Genomic DNA, 13,244 nt, shown 5'->3' with positions numbered 1-13,244 from the left:
GATTGGGTTTCATTCATCATAGTCAGCAGTAAGGGATTATTTATGTAGAAGTCCAAAACATCTTGAAAGCTAACATTTCTTCCCTCCTGTTTTACTCCTAAGAGGGTTTGAGTACAGGAGGAATAGAGAGGTGAAGGAGAGACACTCTGTGTCCCTCCCCTTTCAGTGGCTGCACACTCACCTGGATACCATTTTTGTCTATAGTGATCAAGTGAATACTGTAGCTAAATACAAGATTGATCTAGTGAGTAGTATATGATGGAAGATCTGAAGGAGTTATGTTCGAGCACTGAGGAAAAAGGTGGAATATCTTTAGGTAAATGAGGCAAACAGGATTAACTACTAAAATTCCAGGAAGGAAATTATGGGGTTATATTGTAACCCAAAAGATTTGGACTGGACACCAGGAAAGGTAATTCAAAAGTTAAATGTAGTGAAATTGGATTCTTTGAAATGTGGCAGAATTTCCAGGGGAATTCTTTCAAAAGCAGGTTTGCCACATAGTAGAAGCTATGGATTCATAGTTGAATTCTATCCCTGAGACAGAAAGTTTGAATAGCTGTATATGGGCTTTTTAATGTCACTTTGCCAGGCATTGTCAAGAATCTATAGATCCAAAGTTAGAGCCTTCTATTTAAGGCTGTTGCTACAGTTTGCCAAAGCCAGATATAAGAAAAAGCAAATTAGAGTTTTGTGTTTTTATCGGTAAGAATGCAACATTTATTCTTTATAGGAGCTGATTAACAGACACTTAATTACAATGGCTCAGATAGATCAAGCAGATATGCCTGGTAAGTAATTAAACATGCCTGATTTAAATTGCACATCTAAACTGTTGTTTAGCTTGCTTTCAGCTCTGTAACTCTACTAAATTAGTCATATAATTGTTAAAGGCATATTGAAACAAAACTGGTAGATTTAGGATCAAGTGAAAATCTGAACTATATGTGTCAAGGCTCCCCAGCCTACTGCTACAAAACATCCTGTGAAAGTTTCAAAGAAGTTAGCTGGATTTTTTTTTTGCTCTTGTCACAGAATAAAGGCCGGAAATCAGTTGGTTATTTATGCCGGCATAAGTGTAGTGACATAAATCACGGATTTATACCGAGTTTAGCATGCAGCAAGGAATATAAGCAGCAACTATTTAACTATCAACAATTCACCATTGCATGTGATGCAACTGGACTTTACGACTTGTTTATCATTGTAAATAACCAGTAGGATTTTGGTTGTTGCACTGTGATACAGTGGGCCTGTTTTTCATTGGTACTGCCTGATACTTGTTTATTAAAGTGTAAAACTGCTAGACCAAATGCATCAGGATCACCACAAATCATTAAGAAAGCTTTCTAAACCAGTTAACTGGAGAATACTTCTTAGCCATGGCAGTTTAATATTCACAATGACAGTAACATAACCTGAAACTTAAGTAAATATCTTCAGTAAACAGGCAAGATGTGAAAAGGCCTAGCTTCTTTGGCTGCAGAACCAGAGCACTTTAACTCTCCAAGTGTAGCGGTCTTTTGGAATAGATGTTGTCTCAATGTATACCTGAAATTCAATAATTAGGAGAATCTCAAAGGTAAAGTGGAATGAAAAAACTAGCTCAGACCTCAGAAAAGGAACTCTCTGGACTGCAGCTCTGTTTTTAGAAATCAGCAATATGGAGGGAATGTCCTACAGCTTAATTTTCAAATAAATTTCTAGATTCAAGTACAAACAAAACTTTTAAGTTGTTGAAATCCTGTTGCTTAGCATAGTAAGTCACAACTAAAATAGGTGTACAGTATTTGAATCACAGGAATATACAGCTGAGTTGATTCACCAAATCCCAGCTGATTTAATGGGCCTACTCACTCTGCAGAGCAATAGCATTTCAACTGCTGTATATAAAATAACTGATTTCTTAAAGTGCATGCTTGAGTTCTGTTTGTGGCAATGAACATTCCAGTTACAAAGATGCTTGCTGAATTCTAGAATCTTTCAGAGAGGTGGCAGTGTTAGCCTGTTTCAGTATAAACAGACCAAAAATAAAAGTAATATTGTGACATCTTTAAGACCAAGATACATTTTTGTATAACGTTTTATGATTTACAGTCCATTTCACTCTGGTTCCATCTCTGTAACTATGCCCATTGTGCCTATAAAATTGTAGCCATGTGTCTAAAATGGTGGATTGTGATGCATTAAATTTGTAACTAAATAGGGATCTGCTTAAGAAAGTGTATGTTTGAGTCTCATTCTTGTCCCGCCTGTGAAGTGGCAGGGACTGTTTGCCAAGCAGGAATTAAGAATTCAGTTTATGGTGAAGTGCAGTGCCTCCACCCTCAGCTGTCTGCCTCTGACCTTTCTGGAGTCTTTGGATAGCTTCTGCTGTATAAAACTGCTAGCAGAATGATGTGGCAGCTAGGCTGACATTCCAGATCTGGAAAGACTAGAACAGGCAGCTAGAGAGTATGATCTTGGTTGAAGGAAAGGGTGTAGTAACAGTGGCCAGAGTCATGTTGGGGATCTGTGCTGGCACAAGTATAACTGCATGTATTGCAGTCGTGAATGATAGTTAATTAGCAAGTTGCCACTCATATTCCTGGTCATGTGACCAGGAATAGAAGTGGCAACTTTTTAGTTAGTGGTAGTTCACCAGTTCAATTTATGCACTTATATTTATGCCAGCATAAATCCCCAGTATGGTTCCGGCCGATGTGTCTATACAAAAGATTCAGTTCTCAATTTTTCTAATTCAGTGCAACAAAAACCTGGGTCATAGCAAGCAAGGGTTTTAAATATTTGTGTAAAACTTGTTTAAGTAGAACAGAGCTTTCACAAGTATCCTACAAAGTTTTACTCTTAGGTGTGCACTTTAAGATATTTGGCTGCTTGATGTAAGACTCTCCCTTTATGATTAATACTGATTGAATACACTCTTTTCTGCCATCTTTATAAAATAGCTAATCAGGATCTTGCGCATCTGCACTAACATTTTTTCTTTAATACTGCAATTTGTGTCTTTCCTAAAGCAAATAAGCATAGTGTGGAAAAGTGGTTTATAAGTTGCAACAAGGCTGTCCTGAACTTTTAACTTTGTTGCAGTCTTCTAAACAGTGTGTGTGTTGACTTCTAATTGATCTTCTTTATGTCTGTAGTAACTGTTTTCTTCATAATTTAAAGTAGTATCTAATATATTTCTGTAAACTGGTTTAGCTGTTCCAACAGAAGTTGACAGCTACCACAGCCTTTTCCCTTTAGAACCACTGCCACCACCCAATCGGATACAGAAAACAAGCAACTTTGGGTACATAACATCATGCTACAAAGCTGTAAATAGCAAAGATGATCTGCCATATTGCCTTCGGAGGATACATGGTGAGGGAAATCCTAAGTTGTCATCTTTTAAAATTTCTTTGCTATCAGTACTTAAGTCTTAAAACACTTGTGTTTTATTGTGTATAAATCACAAATTGATTTCAAATTGAATCATTCCTTTGAAATAAAGAACAGAAATTTGGCCCAACTAACCATCAATGGAATAGGTTATGAGCAAATAAATTAATTTTGTTTTGGTGTGTCTCTGTTGGTGGCAGCTCAGTATTTTGAACCAAATTCTGAAAATTCTATTAAAAGTGTGAATCTTTAAAGTATGAAAGACTTTCTCTTTCTCAGGTTTTCGTCTTGTTAACACAAAATGCATGGTGTTGGTTGACATGTGGAAAAAAATACAGCACTCAAATATCGTAACCTTGCGAGAAGTATTCACCACTAAAGCATTTGGGGAGCATTGTAAGTTTCTGATTTTTAAGATGTTGGCCAGTTGTATTGGAAGATTTGCATCAATTGCATACCTAACTCTCACCTCGGACTCTTTTTAAAAAGCTCTTGTGTTTGCATATGACTTCCACGCTGGAGGAGAGACTATGATGAGCAGACATTTCAACGATCCTAGTGCTGATGCCTATTTCACAAAAAGGAAGTGGGGTAAGGCCAGCAAATGAGACCTGTAACTCTTTTTTTTTCCAGTAGGCCAGAATTAGAAACAACAAAAATTCAGAAAGTTTTATTCTGTAGTTGTGCTGCATTCACATCAGGCTCATAATAAAGCTTGTATTCTTGCTCATATCCAGTTCTAGAAGGAGGCTAAGAACAAGTTGATTCTGTAGCAGACGGCTCTTAGACTGCGAGCCCTTCCTTCTGTGTGTTTTATTTTTCCTCTTATTTCTGAAGAGTTTGCATAGTTGTAAAGTAGCATTTCAACTTTCAGTACAGTGACCTAGTGCTTGTCATCCTAAGCAGTGATCCAGAACTCACCTGGGAGCTGTGTCTTGTCAGCAGTGGTGGCTTTGGGGATGGATAGTGTAGCCTACACCATCATGGCAGCACTCTTTCCTCCCAGGTGTCTCCATGGAGCTGCTCCCACCCTTGGTTAAATGCAGCCAATTTAGGACAGCCAGCAGGGCAGGAGCATTTTTCTTGGTGGACTTGGGATGTCACATTTGGCCAATGTGGGAATTTAAAAACCATTGTCACCCCCCCTCGCTCTTTGGGAGACAGGCAGGGCCACAAAGTGGCCTACATCCATGTGGTTAATCCTGTCTTTCCCTGGTTTGCATCAGACACCAGGCAGCATGGTTGATGGGGATCTGTTCCCTATGCTAGTGTGAAGGCTATTGGTAGCTATAATCATCATTTGTTTTTTATACCAGCAAAATTTGCTGTTCGGTCTTATTAATTACAGTATTTCATTTTATTTTTTCATTCAGAAGGCAAATTTGAGGGCACCTGTGGGCTGCACAGCTTAGCTAGGTCTGTAGAATATACCTTCTTTTGCAATGTGTATAGACCTGCAGGTCATTTTGCACAAAAACTGATGCACCATGATTTTGCTTCAAATAGCATTACTTTTCAAATTCTATCCATAGAAAACTGAGGCCCTTTCTTTTCTTTTTCATTTGTGGGACATTGATTTCGAACTGATTTGGATGTAGTAAGAAAAGATTCACTATAACCTCAATAGCTGCCTAGGATCTGAGTTTAAAAAACTCAGGTTTTAATAATGCTAATTTTAACTAATTTAAGATCCAGTGTATTGTACTAGAATTCAGGAGACGGGTTCAAATCCTTACTCTGTCATGGAAACTCACTGGTGGCTGACAATAGTTCACCTTGAACATGTCACATACCCTGGAAAATCCCTGTTAGTGTTGCAGTGAGTCAGAAGCAACTTGATGGCACATAAAATAAAATATGCTAATCTAACAAGTTAAAAGTTTTCTAGTTAAAAAGTTAATAGCAATATGCTAATTCCTGCATATAACTTTAGCTAATTCTTTCTTTAACCTAACATTCTAAGCTCTGACTAAAGTTGACACTTAGTGAAATAGAAGATTCTTTTTTTTGAAAGAGTGTAGAAAAAAATTGTAACTTGCTCGTGTCTTTTTAGCATGCATTTGGCAGCTCAAAGCTTTTTAATTGTAGAAAGTGGTCTTATTACAGGATTCACTCAGCCATTCACCAACTGACAGTTTCATCTGTTGTGTGTCATCATGTCATTTCCAACTTATGTGACCCAGTAAATTAATGATCTCCAAAACCTTCTGTCATTAACAGCCTTGCTCAGGTCTTACAAACTGAAGTCTGTATCTTTCATTAACCAGATATTAGTTTGACATTTGAATTTGATTCCCAATGCAGGCACTAAATCCAAGTGCTGAAAGCCAAGCCTGAAAATTTAATTCTGTGACTATTGTGATATAAATCTTCCTAATAAAGTACATAGTGTGTGCTCAGAGAACTCATAATTGAAAAAGCTTGATCTGTTGTTCGTAAGATTGCCATCTGGCAGTTGACGGAAGGCAATTGTGGTTACATGGCTGGTTTTATGTGCTGTGTTCTGTTGTCACAGTGTGGTTAGTTTTTTTTTTCCAGTCTGTATTGTCATTTGCCAACACATCCCAGAATTCTGTTGTCAAGGATGTGGTGCAACATTTTCTTCTGAGAATTGATCTCATAACAATTTTGGTTTATTTTTATACTTGAACACATGTGAACTTGACTGCTTCCTGGTTAATAGAATTCTTTCTCAATTACCTATGCTTGCTCCTAGGGATGTGCAGTGATCTCTTTCTTTAATTCTTTTTTTAATTCTAATTTGAAATAGGTTCAATAGAAGAGTTTGTCTGAATGGTATTGCTGTGTGGGCACCAATGAATGGGAATCACCATTGAACACTCCCAAATTCATAGCATAGTTGCTCTTTGATTAACTGTACAGTCATCCAAGTTAAAAAAGAAGAACATTCCTGGCTTGAATAATCTAAACCAGCCATTCTCAACCTTTTTTGGCCATGGCCCTTTTAGGAGCTTCTCAGGTTTCAGGGCCACTGTCAAAGAAGGATACAACACAAACAGTAACCTTTCAGAAGCTTCTCACATTTTTAAAATCTGTGACCCTCTTTAAGTATGGCATATGGCACCCACTGAGAATGGCTAAACTAGACCAGTGATTCTTAAACCTTTCTTTACCACGGACCCTCTTTAAATATCTTTTTTTTTTGCCGCAGAGCACCAAGACTTAACTCAAGAATTTAAATCCTAAAGTACATGAAATATTTATTTAAAGTTTCTCATGAAGGGTCTCATTGACAGATATTCCTTGCTATAAGGGCTTCATTATGCTTTGAACAGGATGTGCTCTCATCAATAGCATCAGTTCTTTTACATTTCAGATTCAGCCAGCAATCCATTCTGAGACTCAGCCAAAATGTATTGTTACAACATTCACTGTAATATCAAAAAGCCCTGGTGTGGTCTGGTCCATAGGGTCATGAAGAGTCGGACACAACTTAACGACTAAACAACAACACACAAATATTTCAGAAACAACTTGTGTATGTTGTCTTTATCACGTTTATTTAAAAAAAGTGACTTCTGTCAGGTACACGGTTAAGGTGAAGTTTGCTAGTAAACTACTGGATGAATTCCCCCCCCCCTCGCGCACACACTTTAATATTTAAGCACTTGGACAATATAAGTTTCCCCTCAGTGTGCCTGCCCTTGTTGCTTAGAGCAGGAAGTTGTTTGCTTCCAAATAAGAACAAAAACAAGAACAAAAGCCTTAATCACAAAAATGAAGGGCAAGTTCTGTGTGTGTGAGAGAGAGAAGGGCAAACTAAACTACTGCCTACTAATCTGTAGATGGACTTCTCATTTCACACTATTTATTTATTTATTTATTTATTTATTTATTTATTTATTTATTTATTTATTTATTTATTTATTTATTTACAATATTTTTTAGCCGCACCATTACCAGTGAACTGGTAATGGTGCGAACTTCTTTCCCTCTGTGTACGTACGTTGTGGATTAAGGGCTTGATTTATATGCTGCCATGTCTTATTAGATGATGGCCAATGTAGTTGGCTGAGTAGAAAGCACAGTAGTGAGAAGGCAGAGCACACACACAAGCAGGTACAAATTCACATTGAGGAGGAAGGTCAGCGTAGGCTTTCTAGGGTAGTCTGAGCCCGACACAGGAAATTGCTATAATAGTCACCCCTCCACTGGTTTATAGTCACAAAATATATTCTCTAATTTTGCATGATGTTCCCTAAAGTAGCCAGTGTTTCTATTTTATCAAACAAAAAGTTAGAATTATTGTTCAGGGCATGCTTTTTCTGAATATATTTCAGAGGCATGTTGCATGCGCTTCTGTTTGCCCTGCCTGAATTGTAGGGATGATATTTACTTAAACACCCTCATGCCAGCATGACAAACTTCTAAAACTCTGTAGAGTTTTTTAAAATGTTTTGGGTGATTGCTGGCAAAACTGCTCAAAGAAAAGCACAGTGAGCAGGTGGGCAGTTTGAAAATGTAGAGCAAGTTTTCACTACATACTATGTTTTCTTTAAACAATATTTGCAGCAAAACCCCAATTACATTTTTAAAAACAAGCTGTTTGTAGGAAATTGTCTCTCAGTGTAATATTGCCAAATTTCTGTCAAGGGAAATGTGCATGATAATGAAACTATAAATCACATCTCAAGATATTTTTTGTAAGTTTCAGTTTCACCATGTATTGTTCTATAAACGCAAAAATTCCTAAATATCAATGCCAATATCAATCTCTTTTGTCAGAAATCATATACATATGCTGCTCTTTATAGTTCCAAAACTGTGTGAATTTATATATGATAGCTGTGATGCATTAGATTTATTAGTTCCAAATACGCTTATCGGAAGTACATTAATTCCTCAATGAAGAGTTTGATTCATGGGCCCAAATCCAGTTCACATAATTCTGCACAGACCCAATGATGTCATCATCTAGTGCTGGTAATATTTAATTTAAACAGATTTAAGGTTTCCTATTCCACACACACCCATTTCAGGTTCTGAGGGTCCTTTTACCCTAGGGAAGCCTTTGGGATTGGAGGTAGCAGAGCCTACCCCCGAATCATAAATCAGTCTTGTGTATTTGCTTCCCTTTTTGAGGCATGTCTCTGAATTAGGGTCAATATAGTCGGACTCCTTTTTCTTAAACTGGAGTTGCTGAATGCAAAACATTTCTTGTACCTGATAGTATAAGTGTAAATAATATCTGAAGGACCATATATCTTCATATGGTCCTTCCCAGTTCTTAAGATCTTCAAAAGAGGCCTTCCTCTCAATCTCATTGCCCTCTCAGGCACATTTGATTTGGACACGAAAGAGGGTGACCCAAGAATCTATGGCTGCTCTCACTGTGGAGTTATTTCCCTTGGGAACTTATTTTAGCTCCCCTCCTTTTATTCTTTTTCCAACAATGAAAGACCCACATCTTCAGACAGGCTTTTAATTGAGTCCCTGGATGCTGACTTTTGCTTTTTTAGCTTGTTTCATTTGTTTTTTAAAATTTAAAATATTGATGTATTTTTAATTATTAATGTACACTTCTGCCTTTCAGCAATGCTAGGGTTAGGGTTGCTGGACACCCCCATGTAGTTCAAAATCTGTATATAACTCTTACACTCTTATAACTGTAACTACAAAGCACAAACAGTTGATTTACTCACACATACATGTGCAGAATAGTTCTCTGTATCAGGGTTCTCTTTCGTAGCATTGACAGTACCATGTGTAATGAGCCTTAAAAGGTCGATACGACACACACACACACCCCAGGTCTAGAGACTGAATTAGAGATGTTGTGTTTGTGGACAAGTAGACTACTTTTGTCACCTTCATTGTTGAACTCATGGGGTTCTGGATGGTGAGGGCCACAATATCAATTGATTATTGATAGATTGATTAGGGAAAAAAATGCATATAATCAAAACTGTGCCATTAAAACCTGTGCAATTCAAGGGAGGTGTAGTTTAATTGTTTTTAATGTGTTATTTGTTGTATTTTTAATTTTGCTTGTTTTAATGTTGTGAGACTCCTTGAGTCCTCTTTTTAGGAGAAAGGTGGCCTACAAATGAGACAAAATAAGTAAAGTTAATAAATAAATATTAGTATTTTCTCCATGTAAGTGTATATATGTTTATTGCTGTTTGCTCAGTACATAAGAACATGCTCAATCAATCCAGTAGTCCCCTCTAATCCAAATGTGGCAACACTTTTTCCTTGCAAGTGATCTCTCAGGGGTGTCACTTTGGCAGTGACCGGGTTGTAAGCTAGCAGTGGATCTTGCAGTCTACTGGAAAAGGGAAAGCTGTCTGTTGCAGAATCCTGATATGCTGCAGAGAGCATTCAGGGGTCTTACTTGTGGTTAGAAGAAGGGCACCATTAACCTTAGGGATATAAGTTGCCCATCCTGATCTAGTCCAGCATCTTAGTTCATAAATTCACAGGCAAGACATAAAAGATAAGAATTATGACTTGCAATTGTCCTCTGTGAAGAGCCGCTCAGAGTGGTATAGATTTATCAGATGGGCGGGATATAAATCAAATCAAATCAAATCAAATAAATAAATAAATGAATAAATATTTAGTCACATACTGTGAGCATAAATGTTGTTTTGACTTGTATATAGGCTCATAGTGCTAAAGCACTCGCTGGGCAGTTTATAACATAATGATGCAAACTACATTTTGGCAAACCCACCACTCTCCAGGCAAACTAGGTTTTTAAGCAACCTTCAGCGACCTTTGGCAACCACCCAGAGTAGATCTTTGGTCTAGATGAGCGGGATAGAAATCCAATAAATAAATAAATAAATAAACCTTGGAAGGATGAAAGACTGAATCAGACTTGAGCCGGCTACCTGAAACCATTGGGATTGAACTCAAGTTGTGAACAGAGGCATGACTGCTATACTGCATTTTAACAACTATTTTGCTGAGAGGTGATGAAGTGCAGGTGGTATGAGAGGACCGAATGGGTGTCCTCAGCCTACTCTGTGGGCCACACACACCCCAGAAATTATTCTTTGGGGCCCTGTTAGTGGGAAAGAAGTAAGCAGGAGGTGCCATTATGGAGACTTCCTTTAAAAAAATTGTTTTGGAGTAACGGGGGCCTTAGTCCCTGAAACCAGTACTCCTGCCCTAGGAGCAAAGGACTGAACAATTTTCATTTAAGAAAAAGAATTTAAAAAATTACCACTGGTAGACTTTCAGGAGCTCTTCGGAACTGCAAAAAGGCTTTTGGATTACTCATTGTCTCCAGATGCAACTTACAGGTAGTGGCAGGCATTGAAACTGAGCAGACGTAATTGAATAATGTGGCATTCTATAGATAGCAGTTTTAGCAAAGTGGGATGGGAGTTATGTTCTGGTGATTAGTATTTGGTTTTCACTGTTCTGGTAATAGTTATATTTGAAGCCCATACTGTCATTTGGGAAAAGACATTGCTCTTTGGTGAACCAGGTGTTTAATGAATTAGAGCAAGAGCAACTTTCAGATTATGATATAATGAAACATTTCAAGGCCCCATTTTACTCTTGGCATTTTAATACCGTATTTGCCGGCGTACAAGATGACTTTTTTGGCCCAAAAAACATGCCTCCAAGTGGGGGGGTCATCTTGTACACCGGGTACACTTCATTTGGACCAGGAAGAGTGACGCGGGGCTGCGCTGGCCGGAGAGGAAGGCAGGCAGGTGGTTGGTCCGGACGGAGGGAGGGAAGCAGAGCAGGCCATGCCTGAGCGGCCAGAGCCTGCTGCCCCGCGCCGCTGAGCCAGCTCACCCGCTCGCCCACGCACCACCGGAGAGCTGCTTCTCCTTCCCCTCCTCCACCGCACCCGCTTCCCTTTCCTTCTTGCCCTCCTTGCAGCTGAGCCAGCTTGCCCGCGTGCCACTGGAGAGCTGCTTCTCCTTCCCCTCCTCCTCCTCCTCCTCCGCCACCTGCCCGCCCACCCACTTCCTTCCCTTTCCTTCTTGCCCTCCTCGTCGCTGGCCATGAACTTCCAGGGCGGGCCCGGGCAGAGCCCCAGACAGCTACTGCCGGCGCCGCAGCAGAGCCGTCCACTCTATATTTTGAGTGGAAATGTTGGGGGGTCGTCTAATACGCCCAGTCACCTTGTACACCAGCAAATACGGTATATAATAAGAAATTCTAAAGGTATAATAAAGCACCACCACTGTATAGTCTGTATTAGTTTTAAATAGAGATGGCGGTATATGTATATCAATACAGCTACCTCCCCACAGCTGGACTTAATGAGGGTCTGGCCCCTACGGCTGGACCGGCCATTCATGCATCCAGCGGTGGCGGCTATGGCAGCCTCAGTCAGCCTTCCAGTCACTCCCAGAGCGTCTCTCTCTTTCCGCTCATCTGGTCACTTGGCCGCTGTCCTCTTTCCCTCTGCCTGGAGTTGGCTAGATGAGTAGAAAGAGTGCGGCCCTCTTGGAGAGACTGGAAGCCTGACGAGGGCTGCCGCCACTGCCAGATGCAGGGGCTGGACCCTCGTTAAGTCCAGCTATAGTTTTAAATTATCAGTACATTCAAAAATGTTGGTTACAGTCATGATAAGCAGTTTATTATTATTTGTCGGTTTCATTTACTTTGCATTGTAACAGATTTTTGATATTGCTTTGAACCAAAGTAGGGTTTTTTGTGGGTTTTTTTAAAAAACAACATTAAAGAAATATATGCACTAATCAAAGTTTTATAAGGCTGAAAATACGAAACTAACTTGTTCTTTCAATTCTGCTGCTAGGTCAGCATGATGGACCTCTGCCCCGGCAACATGCAGGGTTGTTACCAGAATCCCTGATTTGGGCCTACATAGTGCAGCTCAGCTCTGCATTGCGGACCATTCATACAGCAGGACTGGCCTGCAGAGTAATGGACCCCACAAAGATTCTGGTAACTGGCAAAACAAGGTAACCTATTTTGCTATTACACTACCAACAGTGAAGTCACTTGTATATAGAAATTTGTAGTAGCCTTTGGACTGAGAAGTAATGCCGATATGATATCACCTTAATTAAGTTTATGGGATTGGAAAGTGGCTGGAGGGTTGTGAATACTTATTTAGCCCCCATTTCCTCACCACCTTTTCAATCTGAGTTTCCCCTGCCTATTTGTGAGATTTGGAGCAAATGATCTTTTTTCCCACCCTTGTTTAATGACTGAGTGCAGGAGATAGAAATGAGACCAATCTATTTTCTGTCTTGATTCAAGCTACCAGTCGATGTATATAATAAATGTTGAGTATTGTTGCACCTTTTAAGAGTAATAGATTTATTTCTGGGTGGCTTTACATGGCTCACAGTCCACTCCCTCAAACACATGAAACACAGTACAGTGCATACTTAAGCTACTGGTTTATATACAAGGATTACAGAGGTGAGAAACAAGTGAAACAGGACATAGACACAGGAAGTGATCTTAAAAGTGTTGATTACATAAACATAGCATTATTTAAAGTAATTAGTTAATATAAATTATTTGTTGGCTGGTATACAACAGTCATGTTAACAATAATTTACATTCATTAATATTTTTGACGCCTGTGCGATGACTTGCTTTCAGAAAGGAGTTGGTTATGTTAAGGCCAGGGTTTTGGCAAAGAAAACAATGTTTTGGCTATATAACAGATTACAAAGAAAACTATTTTTAACCACATTATTAGCATATATTGTCCAGAATCCTGTTGGTGTAACTCCACATGCGTAAGGCTGATGATGTCTATAGGATTCCAGCCATAATATGCTAAACCGATGCAGTCTCTATTTAAGCCTCTTGGTATACTTGCATTTAGCAGCTGGGCCAAAATGCCCTAGTCTATAAGCCTCTTGATACTTTGGAATTCATCAATACAACAT

At 39.0% G+C, this 13,244-nt stretch overlaps 1 protein-coding gene across 11 annotated transcripts in view; it reads left to right on the top strand.

Moving 5' to 3' along the window:
- The window catches only part of PAN3 (poly(A) specific ribonuclease subunit PAN3), an 88,608-nt gene that overhangs the window by 53,210 nt on the left and 22,154 nt on the right, over positions 1–13,244 (top strand). For 10 of the 11 annotated variants that reach the window (XR_013543360.1, XR_013543359.1, XR_013543361.1 and 7 more), the window contains 5 exons: positions 734–791; positions 3,202–3,363; positions 3,661–3,777; positions 3,871–3,972; positions 12,134–12,299. Coding sequence is in view for 7 of the 11 variants with exons in the window: in XM_072993743.2 (XP_072849844.2) it covers positions 734–791; positions 3,202–3,363; positions 3,661–3,777; positions 3,871–3,972; positions 12,134–12,299 (605 nt within the window). In the remaining 4 variants the exon portion in view is untranslated. The remainder of the gene's footprint in view (positions 1–733; positions 792–3,201; positions 3,364–3,660; positions 3,778–3,870; positions 3,973–12,133; positions 12,300–13,244) is intronic. The other variant, XM_072993741.2, reaches the window with a different exon arrangement.

The sequence above is a fragment of the Pogona vitticeps genome, chromosome 3, assembly GCF_051106095.1.
Source record: "Pogona vitticeps strain Pit_001003342236 chromosome 3, PviZW2.1, whole genome shotgun sequence".
NCBI classification, from domain to species: domain Eukaryota; kingdom Metazoa; phylum Chordata; class Lepidosauria; order Squamata; family Agamidae; genus Pogona; species Pogona vitticeps.
The sequence above is the reverse complement of the archived record's forward strand: the minus strand, read 5'-3'. Positions and strand labels throughout refer to the sequence as shown.